The sequence below is a fragment of the Danio rerio genome, chromosome 3 (assembly GCF_049306965.1).
Source record: "Danio rerio strain Tuebingen ecotype United States chromosome 3, GRCz12tu, whole genome shotgun sequence".
Lineage (NCBI taxonomy): Eukaryota > Metazoa > Chordata > Actinopteri > Cypriniformes > Danionidae > Danio > Danio rerio.
The window spans coordinates 17,236,068-17,256,932 of NC_133178.1; the positions used below are offsets into that span (position 1 = coordinate 17,236,068).

Consider the following 20,865-nt stretch of genomic DNA (forward strand, 5'->3'; position numbering starts at 1 on the left):
AAATGTCTGATGATATTTTTTCTTTTGGAGAAAGTCTGATTTGTTTTATTTTGGCTAGAAAAAAATAATTTTTTAATTTTTTCAAAGACATTTAAAGGTCAAAATTATTAGCCCCTTTAAGCTATATATTTTTTCGATAGTCTACAGAAGAAACTATCGTTGTACAATAAATAACCTAATTACCCTAACCTGCCTAGTTAAGCTAATTAACCTAGATAAGTTTTTAAATAAGTCTTTAAATGTCACTTTAAGCTGTATAGAAGTGTCTTGCATTCCCCAGCCCCCCTGTAAATCGCACCCTGCCTATACCTACCAAATTAATCAGTCAACCAGTTTTACTCATCTAATTCAGTAGTCTTGCTAAATTGTCTCAATTTTCCTGATTCTCTTTGTTCAAATTATCCATCTCTTCAACTTAATAATTAAAATCAACAAACTAACATCTGTCTCACAAGTTACCTTATTTTGATTTTTTTTTTCTATCCTGAACTAAAATCTTTGTGGCTAGCTATCCAACTCACTAATCAAACTAACATCTGTCAGTCAATACTGTTGCGTTTATTCATCTTCATTTTCTAACTTTCTAATTAACAGACTTATTTCATCCCTATAGGATTGTAGTTCAGGATTGTAGTACCTATAGTACCTAGTACCTATAGTATTGTAGTACCTTTTAATTTTTGTTTCACCTATGACTTGCTTGGTTGGGGAGCTGCTTTTCAGTGGATCATCCTTCAGCAGTGGCATTTGTGTTAAACCAAACTGAAATAAAAGGAACTGAAATGTAATGCCCGATCCACACGGGGCGTCAGCGTCAATGCTTCCCATTCACTTTATATGGGTGACGTCAATCATTACCAAACTGTGAATCCGTCACTGCTGCGTTGCTCGCTGCAGAATATAGATACATACACTAGATGTCGCCTATGCTATTGTTGTCTATTGGAAGGAATGTGTCAATAGAGCTGCCATTTTGGTATAGAGTAGAGTTAATTTGAAATGAAGGTGGGACCAAGGTGCAGTGGCTGACTGGCCATTTGGAGCAATTGATAAATACAAATATATACACATATCTATGATTGGGAGTTTTCCTGGTGGTCTCTATGCAAATACATCAATGGATAAGTGTTACCATGGGCATTGCCGACAAAGAGCGTGTGCTTGTGATTTTGTTGTGGCATTGTGCTCATTGGGTTGTGATTTAATATTAAATATTAAATTATTTTATATTCATTTAGCCAACTTTCTAGCACTGCAGCATCTTGTTGTCACATTTAATTTACATTTGTTTGCTGATTTTATTCAAACTAGCATAAGCCTGGAATTTAGTGTGAGTTGTTGGTGCTACTTTGCCTTATAATCAGTGCATTTAGTCACTGTATTATCAATAACCATATTTGTTTAGAACAAAAGTTCTGCTAGTTTTCTGAGAGACAACCAAAACAGGAGATGGGTCTGAAATACGGGACATTCCCGGAAAAAACGGAAATGTTGGCAGGTATAGCTTTGGTCTTGAGTGTGGTTGAATGAGTTTTATCCTCCTGGGGGCCCTGTACAAATATGGCGAGGGTATTGAGGCATGCTCGGGGCCCTTATGCATACCTGTCAACATTGGAATGTGAAAATAAGGGATATGCCCACCATAATAAGGGATTCACCCCCCCAATGCCCAAATTACTAAATATGTTAATTTGGAGCTGTTTAATTGTAAATAAACTGTTAGCTGGCCAGTAATATGTTTTATTATTATTTACAGAAGGAAAAAATAGTATACATTAGCAGCAAATAAATTAGCAAACAGTTCAGTTTATTAAAATTAATAGCTGTTATAATGAAACAGAATCAAGCTATCAATCTCATTAGCCGTTTTCTCCACTGTATAACTTACACATTCTGATTAAAGAGCAACGAATGAATCTCTCATTTAATAAGAGTTTTTTATTACATGAATTAAGAGGTGCCACTTAAAAAATGCACACATCTAATGTTATAATGAAAGCATTCGACTGCTTTCCTGACTTTTTATGCTCATTTAAGACGAAATTAGTTGTGTTTGGGAAAAAAACATCAAGATCGACATCCTTATATGTTATTATTATTAATTATGTGTGTATGTCTGTTTAAACACGCACCCAAAAACCAGACTTTCTCTCCGCTTCAAATCGCGTGTACAGAATCCATTTGGGAAACAACATCTGTTTATTACTATGGAGCACTTCAGCTGACTGTCCTGCACCATTAAGTTATATGAGTGTTTTGAGGATTGTATAGGATGGGCGACGGCACCTGTAATCAAAAGGAAAGGAAATCGCTCCGTTTTTAATATTTATTTATAAGTTTTTTCATTAATAAACAAAGCGAAAACACAGAAGACTTACATTTTAGAGCAAGGGGGTGACCCCTGGTGGTTCGGCAAAATGGGTTGCGTGTAGGGAGGCTCGACTGTTCAGAGAAAAACTGAAAATACAGGAGAAATACGGGAAAATACCTTTACGGGATGATAGCGGGATAGAACATTAAAATACAGGAGAATCCCGGAAAAAACGGGAGGATTGAAAGGTATGCCTTATGCATTATCTATGCAATTATGCAGTATCTAATGTTTATATCTATGGCTTCGGAAGTTGGGAATTTCTCACTTTTCAAGTGCCAACAGAAGCATCAGCCAATCAGAACGCTTTATGCAAATACCTCAGCTCAGGCAGTAGCCAATTGTGGTTTAATTTCCTGACACAGGTGACACAGCTATGATGACCGCTTCAAACCCAACTTCAGACATGCCCACTGTCAAGCGTTGACGCTGAAGCCCCATGTGAATCAAGCATAACAGTGACATTTAAGCTAAACTGAACTGAATCGGTTTTAATTTATTGGAAAAGTGGTTTTAAATAAACAGTATAGCATCGTGTAGCGTACTTTCTGATTATGCTTGGTCTTTCTTTGGTGCTTTTAAAACCACCACATCAAACCTGGCGCTCTTCTATGAAATTATAGTAAATTGCATTTTAAATCGCAATTTTAATCAGATAAATTGCAGTTGGATTATGTTCTTCAAATCGTGCAGCCCTAATGATTTCAATTTCCCATCAATAAAAAAGTTAGTGTATCCATTTGGGATTACACTAAACTCATTCACTACATATAGGGAGTCATTTGAGCCACAACTCTCATCCCTCTGAAGACTGCACTTCAATTCAGTTATCTCATTTTCTCCCGTTTCTCCTGTTCCCAACAAACATCTGTGTTGCCATCCATCCATCTAATTAACTAGACGCTCGGTTCAGTTTGGTCACCTTATTTTTCCTGCTCTGTAAAGCCCACCCCTAGGCTCCCAGAGTAGAAAACAAGGGCCTGTAAAGAACATGAGCTGTAACTTTGCACCGTGCGCTGTCTGTCACGGCCTCGGCCTGCCATCTGGCCTCGTGTATGTGTGTGTGTGATCCCGCAGCAGTTTGGACTCCCAAAGACCTCTCAAATACCACATGACCCATAAACCTTGGGCTGCCGGAGTGGATCGGTGACAGGAGACGTGTCTGGAGGTGCGTTCGGCCTGTTAGACGTGCTCTGTTAGGGGGAAAAAAGACGAGTGTGAGAGAGACTCCGAGGTCCCACGGTTCGGGTTACAGCTCTGGCTGTGCCGAGAGGTCGAGAGACATTCACAGAGAGATGGAGAGAGAGAAAGGAGGGCTGTCAGGGGAAATTGGCTGCCAGGGCTGCTTGATTTGTGCCTCTGCTCCGCTCCTGCCAGCACAATAACCTCCCAGCATTCCTTTCATTCCTCTTCACTTCCAGTGTCCTTATACACACACACACACACACAAGTGCGTATCCACACCTACAGCTGTCGCGGAGTTTCACACGGTAAATGCATCACGGCAGAACGGATGAATTGATGTGCAGATTTAGAGAAGAGAGAGCAGCTGAATTAGGCTGTCATGCAAGAGCTTTAGCTGGATAACACTTAATTAACTAAAACTGATTTTTTAGTGTGTTTTTTCCCTGTGTGTGAGTTTTTAATTGTTACTAACACAGTGTAACAATATGGTAAATAATATTAAAGGCAACATGGGTGGGACAGGTGTTCATGTTTAATTGTTTTAGCATCTCTGATCTTATTGTGCATTGTTCTGTTACAGAGACTTAGGCTTTTAGGTTTTCGTCAATCTGCTCTAGAATTATTTTTCAGAACACACTCAATGTGTGACTGTTGAAAAATTATAAATGATCCTTTCTTCACGTCAACACTGGGGTTCCCCAAGGATCTGTTTTAGCTGCATTGGTGTTTTCTATCTACGTTAACGACTGGAATAGGTTCAGCAAAATACACCTGTATGCAGATGATACAGTAATATAGTGTATCCGGAAAGTGTTTGTATCAATTCAGTTTTTTTCAGATTTTATTATGTTACAGCGTTATTCCAAAATGGATTAAATTCATTTATTTATTTCATTTAAAAATAAATAGTTGTTGTAAAGCCACTCCATTGATATTTTGGTGGTGTGCTTTGGGTCATTGCCCTGCTGGAAGATAAAACATCGCCCCAGTCTGAGGTCACGAGCACTCCGAAGCAGGTTTTCATTCAGGATGTCTCTGTGAATTGCTGCATTCATCTTTCCCTCTATCCTGACTAGTCTTCCAGTTTCTGCTGCTAAAAAACATCCCCACAGCATGATGCTACCACCACCATGCTTCACTGTATGGATGGTATATGTCTGGTGATGAGTGGTGCCTTGTTTTCAATAGAACTTTCAGAGCAGCATAAATTTTTCTATAACTTTCCTCTATGAAGGTATTTTTGGTGCAAAACTCCCAAACAGCTGTAAAAGTGTAATTTGTAGTTGTAAAAAATAGCCACACATGTGTATCAGTACATTTGTACTCGCAGAGCAAATTTGCAAATGTGTATCAGTACATTTGTACTCGCAGAGCAAATTTGCAAATGTGTATCAGTAAATTTGTACTCGCAGAGCAAATTTGCAAATGTGTAGGTATTTTTTGTCTCCAACAAACACAACGCAACATTTACACCTGCACAAATCCTTCAGTACAGGTGCACAAATCCCATCGGACGAATCACAAATGCAGAAACTCATCCGCTCATGTTCTTTGCTACTATTGTTTCAGTGTATATGGTGCAAAACACATTCACACACCTGCATCCAGAAATGTGAAGTCACAGACAAAACTTGCACATCTGTAGATTAGAATGTGTATTCCGCACAAAGAGAGCTGAATGTGTGTAGAATGTTTGATTATTTTTTTTCTAAGCACGAACACAAATATGTTCCTGCAACTGTTCAAATCTGTCGCTACGAGTCTCAAGCGCTGTTTTTCACTTGCAAATCTACGTTTCGCTCTCTCGCTCTTCTGCACCATACATCACTGTGACATTTGGTGCAAAAGTGACTTGTGTATCTGCCAACCAAAACGTGGGCTCTCAGAGAAATTCAGCCAATAGGGGATGGGGCGTGACGTCACCGCTCTAGCGCTGCGGAGGCTGAACTTCGAAACCGAAACCCCCTTTGCGAGATTCGCTGCATCTATACCTGATTTGCGTTCAAAAATGCCTGCTTAATTATTTCACAGTAGGAGCAAACATGCCTTAAGAAAAGGAGTACGTTTAAACTTTAGTAACCATAAAAAGTACGCCAGGTGGATGCCTTTCTACTCCAGGAAGCCGCAGCCTACGGCATGAAGGAGGAAGAGGACGCGGTCAGTTTGAAATGTGAGTATTAAACCAAAGACAGTTCTTTGTGTTAAACTCGTATTTGTTGAGCTACTGTACAGTGCACTGTAGAGTAAAGAGGCTTTAAATTATAGTCTATTTTATTTCGCTGTAGAGTACAGTACAGAAACTAAAAAAACATATTTTACATTTGCTATCTATTATAAGTCATTGTATTTTCAAACAGTGTTTACATTAGCTTTCTGATTGCTGGTGTGTGTGTGCTTTTTCTGCAGAGCTGAATCGATGACATCCTGAAAGCAGCAATACAGTTAGGATACGTTTTCATTGCTTCGTTTTTTAAAACCACTTATAGTTGTACAGTTTGATGTTAGTTTAAATATAACTATGTTAGTGATCAGTATTCATACTTAGGATAACAATTCTTGTTTTACGAAACGTAACGTGGCTTGCTTGCCCTAATGTCATGTTTGGTATTCATTCTTATCACATAATACGATTAAACTATTTAATTCATAGGCTATATTTATTTTAGAAAAATGGCAGACCAGGGTGCATCCAATGCATTGAGGTGAAGTTGGTTTTATAGTTGCACATTCTGACTTTCTCCTTAATAATATAATTTCAGAAAAAGATTTTCAAACTCTATATAGGAAAATCATATTAGCAGCCAATGACTTTCAAAATACAGCACTGTCCATAGTCAATTAAATATTAGTGCTAATGTTGTTTTGAAGTCATTCAGACCAAATATTTAAAGTACCATGGTAAACAATATACAAACCATTAAAATGTTTAAATGTGCAAATATAAAACCATCTTTACCTTAATAACTAATGCTACCATGTTTTATTATTCATTTTACACTCCAAAAAAAATGTATATTTACTTAACATTTTTACCAAGAATCTATTGCTAGTAATGATAAATGTGGACAATTAACTAAGTAAATCTACTAGTAGTCACTGGGCAATGCATCTTATTTTCTTACATTTCTGTTAAACAATGGAAATGCATACAATATTGAAAGTATTATCATTATTTATTGAAAACAAACAGAAACATAATTATATTATTAAAAGAATGAATATGAGTAATCATGACAAATAAATACAAGTCAACAACACATGAAACCAAGCTTTATTCTAACAGTGATGTATTACAGACAGAAGCCCATGTTTTGCTGTATCTCCACACAGATGATCAGAGGGACTTCGCCATCATCACATCCCTCATTGCTGCAGTCCGACTGAAACAGGACGGTGATGCATGGCAGTTCATGCCCGAGATACGGATGATGAAGAGACCACAGCAACATCTGGTCCAGATGAGGACACAAGGGCATGTGGACTGATGCAGGGTCTTGTTCAGTTCACTATAGAAGAACAGGAGTGGCTAAACTCAGTCCAGAACTGCTGCTGTCTTGCAGAGTTTATAGTTGAAGTTGACTCTAAACTCTGCAGGACACCAGTCGTCCAGAACTGAGTTTGGGCACCCCTGCATTACAGCATTTCCAAGATGCTGCTGTGGACTTCTTTACCCTCACCACACACACCAATCTGCAGATATTTCAGATCATACAAAACATAAAAAAACATTCAAAAAACAATGTTGTTTTACTGCACAATGTGTTATTTGATTTCTGTAGTGCTAGTCATAAAATTATCCTACCTCTTATTTTGGATTCTTTTTTCCTCAAATGTGTTAGTTCCCTTGTCTACAGGTCCAGCTCCATCACAACAGCTCTGCAGAAAAAGCACACACACACAACAGCAATCAGAAAGCTGATGTAATCACTGTTTGAAAATACAATAACTAATAATAAATAGCAAATGGAAAATATGTTTTTTTAGTTTCTGTACTGTACTCAATAAAAGCCTCCCTGTAGCATTGAGACTAGAATAAATCACCTCTGTGATCAGGCCCGGCTCCAGCTTGGAACTTTAGGGTGGGCCAAGTGACATTTTGGGTTGGCCAACAAAAATAAACAAATTATATATATATAAACAATTATTTTAAAGGTAATAAAATAATTTATAGTATTCTCTGTCATTTTAATAAAGCAAACTAACTTTTATTTTAAAACTAGTATTTGTACTGCAGATTATATTTATGTCAGTGTTTGCTTGCTTAAGTGATGTTTGCCAAGTTTTGCAAGAAAACTCCAGAAAAACATGTTGCTCTCCATGAACTATATGGGTAATTCTGTAGTTGCAGGTACATTTAGTGACCAAGCCATCCTTTTTTCAGCTTTTAAAAAATTGTTACATTACATTGCTACATTTTAAAATATTTATAAAATGTGTTCATCATTTTCAAAGATCATATTACCAAAAATCACGATTTCTTGATTTACGAATTAGTTAGTGCATTTTTCCATCATGCAAAAATATTTTATTTTGCTTTTCTTTAAAAAAATTTTTTTTACCAATATTTTAATTTTAAATGTTTAAACTGTAAACTGTCAATGCTATTATTATCACAATTACAAAAGGAAAACTTAATATTTCATTAATCACATATTTTACAAATAAAAAATATTTTAATCCTGATTTCATTAGTATCATGTGATCTTTGCAGTTATAGCAAGTAGAAGGTTTTGCTAAAAAGTTGTAAAACTAAAGTACTGACAATTCAGTTTAAATTTAGTAACTACACATTACGATTTTTCTTGTTATTATTTATTATTATTTCTAAATATTACTAAAATCATCCATGACAGAGTTGACAAACAATATAAAACTTTTTATTCCCTAAAATTAAAACATTTAATCATTTGTTCAGCAAAAGCTGAATTATAAAAATTAAATATTTTAACTTTAGTGTTGGAATTTACAACTTTAAGATGATACCTTTAAAAAATGTCAACATTCCATACTATTTTCTATATTTTGTGATTAAAAAAAAATCTTAATGTTATTATTACTATTTAATGCACCAGAGCCAATATGGACGTTAGTATTTTTTTATAACTAACAAATTTTTGAATAGCAGATTTTCTTTGCATATTAGCTTACTTATTAGTTATAGCTAATACAGTATCATTTATAGCCTATCAAAAAAAAACTGAATTTATTTCGCATATAACATGTTTTAATCGACACACACATGGCGTTTCATGTGCTTTATCATAGCGCTCTGTGTGTGTGCGTCGACCTGCTCCCTGAAACATCTTGAATTATCAAGATTTATTCTATTATTGAATTTTGACTTTTTAATATTGTATTGCACTATTGTATTGTTGAGCACAGCAGTGAACAGTAACAGTTTAAGATATCTTGTGTTTGATTTTTACGTTTTTCCCTCAGTTAAAAAGTCCAATAACAGAGAGATCACATACGATAATTTACGAGATTTAAAGGGGAAAAATGACAACACGTCAATCGATAGCACGTTACACGGCTTTCGTATTTAATTAATCGAGTCAGTGATATTGAAATTAGTTCAGTTACTAACATCTCCAAATTTACAGATGAGGTACACACAGCAGCGGGAGTCAAGAGAAGAACGCGCATTTAGAGAGAGCAAATCGAAAGCAAGATTATGTGTGGATATGTGTCGAAATATTGATGTTTTTGACACAAACTGCAACAAAGTGCTTTGCACTGGTGTTTGAATTGTGTATGTTGCACTTTGCACGAACTTTACTACTGAAACTGCCTGTGATCTGTCCGTTTCTGTGTTAAATAAATGTTTGCTCTATCCGTGAGAAAAATGTTATAATGTTTAAGCGGGCCCAATACATCTCCTGATTATCCCACAGTGCTGTTTAACTGTTAGTGTTCTTTAAGACTTTCTATTGTATGAATTACGACTGCATGAACTGATATTAAAGGGAGGTGCATTTGTTAATGCGCGTTCAGACGCGTGATGCGCACAGAAATCTGCGCTCTATGCTGAATTAGTTTCTCTTTCATCTTTTGCAGCCTGAATTGATTAAAATTATTAAAACAGAATACTTTAATCAAGATTGTAAATGAGTCTGGCTTGCCAAAACGTGTTTTTTTTAAGCTCACGCAGTCACAATTCCTCAAGTGATCAACTATACTGATGCACAGATTAAACAATGACTCTTTATTCTCATTTAGTAAGATTACATGTATCTAATTGAAACAGTATTGGCAACAGTCAATTGACAGCAGATTCTACATCTGCACAAATACATCACTCACTCAGATGTCTGTTTTGTCTTGTGATCTGCAACACTTCACATTTTTCTGTCAGACATTTGATAATAATCTTTTTTTACCTTTGAAACCTTACTTTATATGTGCTGACTGGAGACCGTAACAATACACAATCAACATTTACAGCGAAATAAAATAGACTATAATTTAAAGCCTCTTTACTCTACAGTGCACTGTACAGTAGCTCAACAAATACAAATTTAACACAAAGAACTGTCTTTGGTTTAATACTCACATTTCAAACTGACCGCGTCCTCTTCCTCCTTCATGCCGTAGGCTGCGGCTTCCTGGAGTAGAAAGGCATCCACCTGGCGTACTTTTTATGGTTACTAAAGTTTAAACGTACTCCTTTTCTTAAGGCATGTTTGCTCCTACTGTGAAATAATTAAGCAGGCATTTTTGAACGCAAATCAGGTATAGATGCAGCGAATCTCGCAAAGGGGGTTTCGGTTTCGAAGTTCAGCCTCCGCAGCGCTAGAGCGGTGACGTCACGCCCCATCCCCTATTGGCTGAATTTCTCTGAGAGCCCACGTTTTGGTTGGCAGATACACAAGTCACTTTTGCACCAAATGTCACAGTGATGTATGGTGCAGAAGAGCGAGAGAGCGAAACGTAGATTTGCAAGTGAAAAACAGCGCTTGAGACTCGTAGCGACAGATTTGAGCAGTTGCAGGAACATATTTGTGTTCGTGCTTAGAAAAAAAATAATCAAACATTCTACACACATTCAGCTCTCTTTGTGCGGATACACATTCTAATCTACAGATGTGCAAGTTTTGTCTGTGACTTCACATTTCTGGATGCAGGTGTGTGAATGTGTTTTGCACCATATACACTGAAACAATAGTAGCAAAGAACATGAGCGGATGAGTTTCTGCATTTGTGATTCGTCCGATGGGATTTGTGCACCTGTACTGAAGGATTTGTGCAGGTGTAAATGTTGCGTTGTGTTTGTTGGAGACAAAAAATACCTACACATTTGCAAATTTGCTCTGCGAGTACAAATTTACTGATACACATTTGCAAATTTGCTCTGCGAGTACAAATGTACTGATACACATTTGCAAATTTGCTCTGCGAGTACAAATGTACTGATACACATGTGTGGCTATTTTTTACAACTACAAATTACACTTTTACAGCTGTTTGGGAGTTTTGCACCAAAAATACCTTCATATTCCTCAATCCTGTCTCGAAAGGTCTACAGACAATTCCTTTGTCTTCATGCTTGGTTTGTGCTTTGACATGCACTACCAACCCTGGGACCTTATATTGACAGGTGTATGCCTTTTCAAATCATGTCCAATCAACTGAGTTTACCACAGGTGAACTCCAATGAAGCTGCTGAAACATTTTAAGAATGATCAGTGGAAACAGAATGTACCTGAGCTCAATTTAGATCTTCACGGCAAAGACTGTGAATACTTATGTACAGGGATTGACATTAACACCCAGCAACCAGCCAAATGCAGGTAAATGTAAGCTGTGGCGGGTTAGACAGATACTCCTACTAGCCACTTTGGCTGGTTAAAAAGAACTTTTAAATGGAAGTTTTTTTTAAAAAGCAGGATTTGACAATAAAGATGGCCGGGGTCTCACTGGAAGAAGAGACAGTACTGTCTCAGTGTGATCTATAATAAAGGAAATAAATAAAGGAAATAATTATACAGTATATACTTTTTTCCTTAAAATATTGTCAAAATGCAGGTCAATCTTCTCTTTGCCTGCAGGTTTGTGCATCATAGTATCATATGTATTTTAATAAATTTAGGATTTTTTAAAAATTGCAATACAATCAACATGATTTGGCGTTGGTTTCCTGTCAGGAAGAAATGAATATCTCCTTATATTTAAAAATATATTAATAGTATAACAGATTGGTTTGGCGAAAGTTTGTTACATCTTAATGTTGGGAAAACAAAAGAGCCATGTCTGGGTAGTCAAACAAAAGCAGTAGATACTAGATTTTATAAACCAGTCCTCAAAAATGGAAGGATAGTAGAGCAGGTCTCAGATTTTAAGTATTTAGGTACAATTATTGACAATAAACTGAATTTTAATAGTAATGTTGAGGCTGTTTATAAGAAGGCAAGTCAGCGCCTCTATCTCCTCCCTAAGTTGAGAAGTTTTAATGTTAGTACACAGACTTTAAACATGGCATGTAGATCGTTAATAGAGAGTGTTCATTCTTTCATTCATTTTCTTTTCTGCTTTATGCAGCGGTTGCCCTTCCAGCCGCAACCCATCTCTGGGAAACAATAAAGAGTGTTCTCGCATATAATATTGTTTCATGGTTTGGTAACACAACACCTAAACAGAAGAAGAAATTATCGCAAATTATCAATCAGGCAAATCACAAACAACATCAACAGTCAGTTGTTTGACTCCTTTATGGGTAAAAAAAACAGCAGTTGCGATTTGTAAAGATAATACTCATCCCCTTTACTCAGCTTTTGAAATGTTACCATCAGGACACGGGTTTAGAATTCCTAGAGCCCGAAGAAATACGTATAAAGTAATTAATCCCAATTGCAGTTGTTATTTTAAATTGGATCACTGTTTGAAGTGAATGTGGTGGTTGTCTAGATTGATATGCAGTAATATGTATGGGGCTAATTTGGTTTTTAAATTATTAACTTATTTTGTTATCTTGATTCATTCATTTGTTTATTCATTTTCTTTTTGGCTTAGTCCCTTTATTAATCTGGGGTCGCCACAGCGGAATGAACTGCCAACTAATCCAGCAAGTTTTTTACACAGCGGATGCCCTTCCAGCCGCAACCCATCTCTGGGAAACATTCACACACACACTCATACACTACGGACAATTTTAGCGTACCCAATTCACCTGTACCGCATGTCTTTGGACCGTGGGGGAAACCGACGCGAAGGCAGGGAGAACATGTAAACTCCACACAGAAATGTCAACTGAGCCGAGGTTCAAACCAGCGACCTTCTTTGCAGCAATAATATCATACAATAAAATACATACAAGTGCACAAAATACAAACTGACAGTTTTGCTAATCACATACTCATGGAGTTTTTTATAGTTATTTATAATAATAATAAAAAAGAAAATGGGTAAATATATAGATAAATCAATTTAAGTTGTATCATTTGGTAGATTATTAAGTACTCCTCAAATCCTAAAATAAAAAAACCTAAAAGTCGTTTAGGATTTAATTAAAGAAATGATCAGTCAGTTGATTTAAAGAAACAAACAAAAAAGTCTTGTTAAATATTTTTATGGAAAGAAATATATGCATAGCTTTGCAGGATATAAATAGTATACATACAGTATACATTTTGTTTTTGTTGATGCATGGCAAGGCAAGTTTATTTATATAGCACATTTCATACACAATGGCAATTCAAAGTGCTTTACATAAACGGGAATAAAAGAGACAATAACATAAAAACAGATTTAAATGTGTTAAACAGGTTATAAAAGAATGAAAAAGAAAGACGTAATAGTGCTGTTGGATGTAGCATAGTGCTCATTCAGTAAAGGCACAGTTAAACAGATGTGTTTTCAGTCTTTATTTGAATGTGCCTAATGTTGGAGCACATCTGATCATTTCTGGAAGCTGAATTCAGCAGCGGGTGGCGTACTAGCTGAAAGCCGATTAGCCCTGCTCTGATTGAACTTTTGGAATTTCTAATTTACAGTATTTCAACTTAATGATCTGAGTGATCTGTTAGGTTTGTACTCAGTGAGCATATATGTAATGTATTGAGGTCCTATTGACCATTTAGTGATTTATAGAGAAGTAGTAATACTTTAAAATCTATTCTGAATGTAACTGGGAGCCAGTGTAGAGACCTGAGGACAGGTGTGATGTGCTTTGATTTTCTGGATCTGGTCAGAATCCTGGCTTCAGCACTCTGGATGAGCTATAACTGCCTGACTGTTATAGTAATCCACTCTACTGCTGATAAAAGCATGAACAAGTTTATCTAAGTCTTCACTGGAAACAAAGCATCTTATTCTCGCAATGTTTCTGAGATGATAGTATGCTGAATTACTTACTGCTTTGACATGATAACTGAAACTCACATCCAGAATCACACCAAGATTCTTGACATTATTTTTTGTTGTTTGACCCTTAGAGCCATGAAAAGCTCCATTTCAGCATATTCATTAATTAAGCGCTTCCACAGTACACATCGTTCCAAAGTAGCTTCAAGAAAAATACTTTTCTTCAGACTGTTTTCGCAGCATTTAGAATGAGCATTATCATTTCATCATCTTTTGAATCCAATAATATAAATAGAGGTTATAATGCCTCCATTTGCAGGGAATGCGATGAACCAATGGCTCACTCTGCAAGCTCTGCCTCCAGCCTGGACAGCCACGCCCCTTCAGAAAGCAGTCATTCACAGGGAGTCCGCTGGGAGGAGCAGCAGAATGTCATGGCATTAGAGCACCTGTGTGGCGTGTTCAGAGTTGACCTGGGTCACATGAGGTCACTCCGGCTCTTTTTCAGGTCAGGGATCATTTCCTTCATTTTGATATGCTTTTTAATATCTTTCATTGCTGAATATAACACCCTTTGGCTTTTCTTCACCCTGTAGAATTCAACTTTTCCATAAGTCTCTGTTTTATGAAACACCTCATATATTTAATTCACCTCCTTGAATTATATTACAGTTCTTCTCATTTTATTTCACTATGGCTGCAGGTTATAAATCATTATGCTTTACCCTCAGGATGATTTTGTTTAAGATATTAAAATGTTTCTGTGGTGTGAATAAAATTCTAGGTTTGTTGAAAATAGTCCTTTTTTTTGAAGAGGAAATCCAATATAACAAATGTCATTACCAACAAAGCCTCAGTAAAATCAAGTGCTAATAATAAAAAGAAATCATCATAACTGTAGTCGAAGGAAGAGGAAAGCATGCCCTGGTTTTATTGTACCACATAATCATAATTAGGGATGTTGAGATCCGATCACGTAATCGGAGATCGGGCCCGATCATGCGGTTTCAGACTCAGACGTAATCCTCCACACCATGACTGCTAATTGTTCGACATCACCCAACCCTAAAACAAATATACCTTGACGTTTTTAAAAATAAAGAATGTTAGACTTGTCAGCCAATTAAACATGTTTAAGAAACAATAAATAGATGTAAATGTATGTCAGGCTATCATATGTATGAAATATGGCGTCATTATAACTCGCATACACTTAATACACAAACACACTGCATTAAATGTACACATAAACATTAAACATCACCTATATGCTATATAACTGCAGGTTAACTCTGCTTATATGTAATAACTTAAAAGCTATTAGTTACTAGGTAATTAATTAAAGTTATTAGAAGCTAATAAAGCTATGGTAGCTAATAACCTTAACTTTTCCAAATTTGATTGTAATGCAATAATGTGCACCTTTTTTAAAGCTGCATTGAATAAATAATAATATTGTGAAACACGCTATACAAATACACTTGAAATGAATTGAATTATAACTAATAAGCTTTTTGTATTCTGATAGACAAAGATGTTTATCATTTATTAAGTGTCATTTTAAATAAAGCTAAAGTCCCTGTTAGATTTAAGAAATTATAAGGATTTTATATATATTCTGTGCGCTTAGAGATTTATAATTAATATAATTAGTGCAAGTTCAAACGAGTCAAGAAATTAAATGACTTCTTGAGAAATTATTACATTTCAGACATTAAAAAGTAATTTACACACAACTTTAATGATGCATTTAATAATCAACTATTGTTTGAAGTAACTTATACAACACTGAACATATTCATAATCTTTCCATTGATCTTCATGATGTGGTTTTGTGTCCAGATTGAAAGTAAAAGTGTTTGTTTTTCGTATGTGTGTTCTAGTGATGAGGCCTGCACCTGTGGGCAGCTGGTCATCGCCAGCAGAGAGAGCCAGTACAAGATCCTTCACTTCCACCACGCAGGCCTGGATAAACTGGCTGAGGTGTTTCAGCAGTGGAAATGCTGCAGGGAGACTCAGCTCAAAGACCAGGTCAGTTGGAGAGTCAAATGCCTTGTTCAAATAACCCACACTTGCGCTCTTTGCACATGACCTCTTTGATGAAGTATTGACCGCATTTGGCTCAGGTCTTCAGTTGGGCTTCAACATCTTAACTATACATGTAGAATTTCATTACCTAATGGGACACCGTTAGCAAGTGTGAGAATGTAAATACAGACACGAGCATAAAAAAACACATAAAAATATTGTGCGCATAATAGAAAAATGATTAACATATTGAATTTATTGGATTTTTTATTTATTCTTTTAAAATATTTTCTTAACAGAGCAAGGAAAATGTCACAGTTTATTATTATTATTTATTTTTTACAAATCTTAAAGTAAATGAGCTGCAAAACAAACCACTGTTGTCCAAAAACTTGCCTAATTAAGCAGAGTTGCTTAATTAGCCTAGTTATCTAAGCCAAGCCTTTAAATGTCACTTTAAGCTGAATACTAGTGTCTAGCAAAATTACTAGAACAATATTATGTAATGTCATCATTAGATATTAGTTTAAACCGTTTTTAATAATTTTGACTTCAAATGTGTGTGTGGGTGCCATTAATGATGGTAAACGCAGTCGACAGCAGAGATTTTTGCCTGCTGTCACTTTAAAATGGAAGTGAAGCAGTCAGTCCAGTTTACATTATTTTGTACATTAGTTTCCACTTTAATGAAAACATATTAAACAAACTCCATTATTGGAAACATTTAGCAGAAAACGGCATGTCTTACTATAGATTTTAGACCTAGGGCTCTGCCATCTTGGATTGTCTCTGCCTGGTGTTGTTTTCCAGTTTTAATTGCCAATCATTTGATGTGATTTGGTCCACTCTCTGCATTATGCTGCCTGACTGCCTGAATGGGTTTCAACCATGGTAGTAATGGACTCAACACAGAGTCTGGACAGCCTAATTTAACTCAATGCGTGGAAAGTTGTGGACGTGGAGCTGGTGCATTAGATGATTAGAAAGCTGTTGGAATATGAGTTGTTTATACCAACATTAGATGTGTGTCAAATTTTAAAATATATAAATATATATTTATTTATTTTCTTTTAATTACTGATCATTTTATGTGCTTTGCTCCACTCTATAACTCTATTATTATTATTCTTAGTATTAATCTGCCTGACTTTTCTGTCTGGGTCCTGTCTTGTAAATAATGTAAACTTGACTGAGTGCTCCACTTCCTATTTAAGAGCCAGATGTTTCCAATTTATGGTTATACATGCATTTTCATTCTGAGCTGTTTGTAAATTCATTACATAACAAACAGCGGTCTATGTGAATGATCACAAAGTGTCATTTTTTGACACAACTTTGCGTGTATTTGATTATTTAGTCACTCACCTGAAGCTAAAAGATCACTTTACATGTGTGTGTGCTGCTCGTCTCTCGTTTTCTTTTTCCATTTGAAACTTGAACGAATGTTGCAGAAGTCATGTTACATGATTTCACTGAATTCTATGTGAAACTGTGAATTGTGTAGAAACAAATTCATCATGATTAATGTTAATCACTGGAGACCAAATTGAAGCTGAAATTGATTTTCGATTAATTGCCAGTACTAATAAAAATCAGTTTTGTGGATGGACAGCAAGGACAACCAAAATGTTAGGGAAGGTTTTTTTTTATATTTTATTTTTGCATTGAATTGTTTCCTAATAATTAACAAAACATGAGATTGACAGGCGGATTGGTGCAGCGGCAGCAGTAATGCGGTTGCTGTGTCGGCCCGTTGTGGTAAAGAAGTAGCTGAGCCGAAAGGCAAAGCTCTCGATTTACAGGTCAATCTACGTTCCTTCTCTCACCTATAGTCATGAGCTTTGAGTCGGGACCGAAAAGACAAGATCTCTAATACAAGCGGCCGAAATGAGTTTTCTTCGCAGGGTGGCAGGGCGCACCCTTATAGACAGTGTGAGGAGCTCTGTCACCCTGGAAGAGCTCAGAGTAGACCCGCTGCTCCTCCGCATCGAGAGAAGTCAGCTGATGTGGCTCGGGCATGTCCCACCGAGAGGAGGCCTCTCGGCTCGTCTCTCGGCTGGCCTGGGAACATCTCGGGATCCCCCCGGTAGAGCTGGAGGAAGTGTCTAGGGAGAGGGAATTCTTGGGTTCTCTCCTAAGACTGCTGCCCCCACGACCCGGCCGCACACAGTCCAATTTAAGGAATAGTTCACAAAAACCTCTGCCATGGTTTGCTCCTATGTTGATCATGAACCTGTAACCATTGACTTCCATAGTATTTGTTTTCTCTCCTATGAAAGTCAATGGTTACAGGTTTTCAGCTTTCTTCAAAATGTCTTCTTTTGTGTTCAACAGAATAAAGAAAGCAGAACCACTCAAGGGAAAGTAAACAGAGTAGACTTTAACATTTTTACATCTACATACATCTAATGTATGTACTGTACATGAATTAGCCAGAATTATGCATCTACACTGTATTGCTCGTACATGTTCTTTGCTGTAACACTTTGTCGCTGCTCTAGGTGTCAGATGAGAAGTCCTGTATGCAGTTTTCCATCCGTCGACCCACACTACCGTCTGCCGAGATGCACCCCGAGGAGCGTCTGTACCGCCGGCTGGACGTCAGCTCTTGGCTCCGGCATCTGAACAACAGCGGCCAGGTGCTGGAGGAGTACAAGCTTAGAAAGGTTAGAATGACGGACGGCTGTCAATCAAATCAACATTACTTGTCCTATTTGCTCTTCTTAACTGTGTTGTCATTATAGCTTTTGCAGTCAAAATATAATAGTCAAAACGTACAGTTTGAGGTCTGAAAAGTTAAGATTTTTTATTGTCTTTAAAAGAAGTCTCCTGCTCACCAAGGCTTATTTATTTATTTGATCACAATTTAAAAAAAGGCAGGAATATTATGAAATAATATTATGATTAAATGATATTTCAATGTTTTTTTATTGTAATATATTTAATATATATATATATATATATATATATATATATATATATATATTTTTTTTTTATATATATACTGTACTTAATCTTCTACCACATAGTGTTGCCATATGGCAGCATGATATTTATGTTCGTTTCCCTGCCACTGTTTCTTTAAGACCAACATTCTAATTTGTTTGTTGGAAAGAGTAGACCTTAGTTTAGCCAATGATGTGCTTTGTATAAGTCACATGGCCTGCAGTGTTTTTCTGTGGCGTGATTTCTGACAGACTGCCGTTTATTGTGAGTACTTGCTGAATGCAAAAGAAAACGTCAATAAAAACAAAGGATCAAAATATGTCAGATCCACAAAAACATCTGAAATGTCACCTCCAGTAAGTTATGATGACATATTTACAACTCAAAAAAAGTTTTTATCAAATGAGTTTTTTGTAAATTGATCAAATGTGTGTGTGTTTCCAAATGGCAACACTGTCCAATAGTGGAATGTGCAATATTTCAATAGGTTAGCTAGCTAGCAAGGTGAGCTGTGATCTTTTATTTTGTAACAATAACCACATGAATGCTAGTAATATAATGTTGATTAATCATAGGTAAAGGCATTTGAATTATAGATAAATTTAATGGCAATACTATTTTTGATCAGACCACCATGTTCTATTGGAAGTAAAAGGAAAAAAAGACAGAACTGACTCTTCCTGCAGATGAAAGTGAGGATGAGATGAGTTTTAGTGATCATGAGAATAATGTTGATTGGACATTTAGTAAGAGCAGTGATAGAGACAGTTCAGGTAAGTCAGCTCAGAGGCATACAGGACAGGCGTAGTATATTATATAGTATAATATGTAGACATTGTTAGCTAGTAGCTACATTATTCTGATGCATCTGGATATACTAGACTTGTTATTTTTTTTGTTATAATGTATAAATGATAATAATATATGTTTGTTTTCAAAAATATTCAACAAAAACAATGGAATAAATGAAAGCTGTTGGAATATGAGTTATTTATAAGTTCTGTGTTAAAGCTTATAATACTGCAAAACCAATTAAATAATTTCAAACAACAAAATTATTAATTACAAGAAAATTTCTAAATGTGAAACTTTTTTAGTTAGATACAATTGATGCAATTTCCTGAATTTCCATTACTCCTGTCTTCAGTGTCACATGATCCTTGTGATGACAAAGGATAATGATATGGTGCTAAAGGCACGTTTCTGTGCTGTGGTGCTTTTTTATTATTATTATTATTTATTTTTTTAATTTATTTTATATAAAGTCGCATTTAAAAAATAATAATAAAAATACTTTCATTCTGATTAGACTTTTATTCTGTAAATTCATTCATTCATTTTCTTTTTTTATTAATCTGGGGTCGCCACAGTGGAATGAACCCTTAACTTATCCAGCATATGTTTTACACAGCGTATGCCATTTCAGCTGCATGTCTTTGGACTTTGTGGGGAAACCGGAGCACCTAAAGGAAACCCACGCAAACATGGGGGGAACATGCGAACTCAGCCCTAATCTGGAAATACATTTATAATTTGACAAATGACAAAATATTTTATAATAATTATTATATGTTGTTTACAAACAACAAGTTTATCTGGGCGTCACAGTGGCCTCAGTGCAAGAAGGAATCTGGTTACAGCCCCGGCTGGGTCAGTTGGCATTTCTGTATGGAGTTTGCATGTTATCCTTGTGTTGGTGTGGGTTTCCTCCGGGTGCTCCGGTTTCCCCCCCACAGTCTAAAGACATGTGGTGTAGGTGAATAGAGAAAGCTAAATTCGCCGTAGCATATGTGTGTTAATTCAAGAGTATATAGGTGTTTTCCAGTGCAGCTGGAAGGGCATCCACTGCGTAAAAACATATGCTGGATAAGTTGCTGATTCATTCCGCTGTGACAATCCCTGATAAATAAAAGGGTCTTAGCTGAAAAGAAAATGAATGAATGAATAAATGAATGAGTGAATAAATGAAAAGGTTTATCAAACAATCCAGCAAAATAGATTGCACAGTGGCTTTTACGAAAATATGAATCAGAAAA

The 20,865-nt window shown here is 36.1% G+C and overlaps 1 protein-coding gene and 2 long non-coding RNA genes across 6 annotated transcripts in view; 2 read left to right on the plus strand and 1 right to left on the minus strand.

The window, feature by feature from the left end:
- The window catches only part of tbc1d16 (TBC1 domain family, member 16), a 61,493-nt gene that overhangs the window by 17,174 nt on the left and 23,454 nt on the right, over positions 1 to 20,865 (plus strand). For all 4 annotated transcript variants that reach the window (XR_012399078.1, XR_012399079.1, NM_001006076.2 and 1 more), the window contains exons 4-6: positions 14,175 to 14,363; positions 15,739 to 15,886; positions 18,385 to 18,549. Coding sequence is in view for 2 of the 4 variants with exons in the window: in NM_001006076.2 (NP_001006076.2) it covers positions 14,175 to 14,363; positions 15,739 to 15,886; positions 18,385 to 18,549 (502 nt within the window). In the remaining 2 variants the exon portion in view is untranslated. The remainder of the gene's footprint in view (positions 1 to 14,174; positions 14,364 to 15,738; positions 15,887 to 18,384; positions 18,550 to 20,865) is intronic.
- On the plus strand, positions 5,508 to 7,025 carry LOC108182812 (uncharacterized). Its single transcript, XR_002457570.2, has 3 exons — positions 5,508 to 5,726; positions 5,963 to 5,997; positions 6,887 to 7,025. It is a non-coding gene; the product is annotated as an uncharacterized lncRNA (long non-coding RNA).
- LOC101885587 (uncharacterized) lies at positions 6,711 to 10,328 on the minus strand. The gene is made up of 3 exons (XR_223281.6): positions 10,110 to 10,328; positions 7,359 to 7,432; positions 6,711 to 7,246 (listed from the first exon to the last, which is right to left on the minus strand). It is a non-coding gene; the product is annotated as an uncharacterized lncRNA (long non-coding RNA).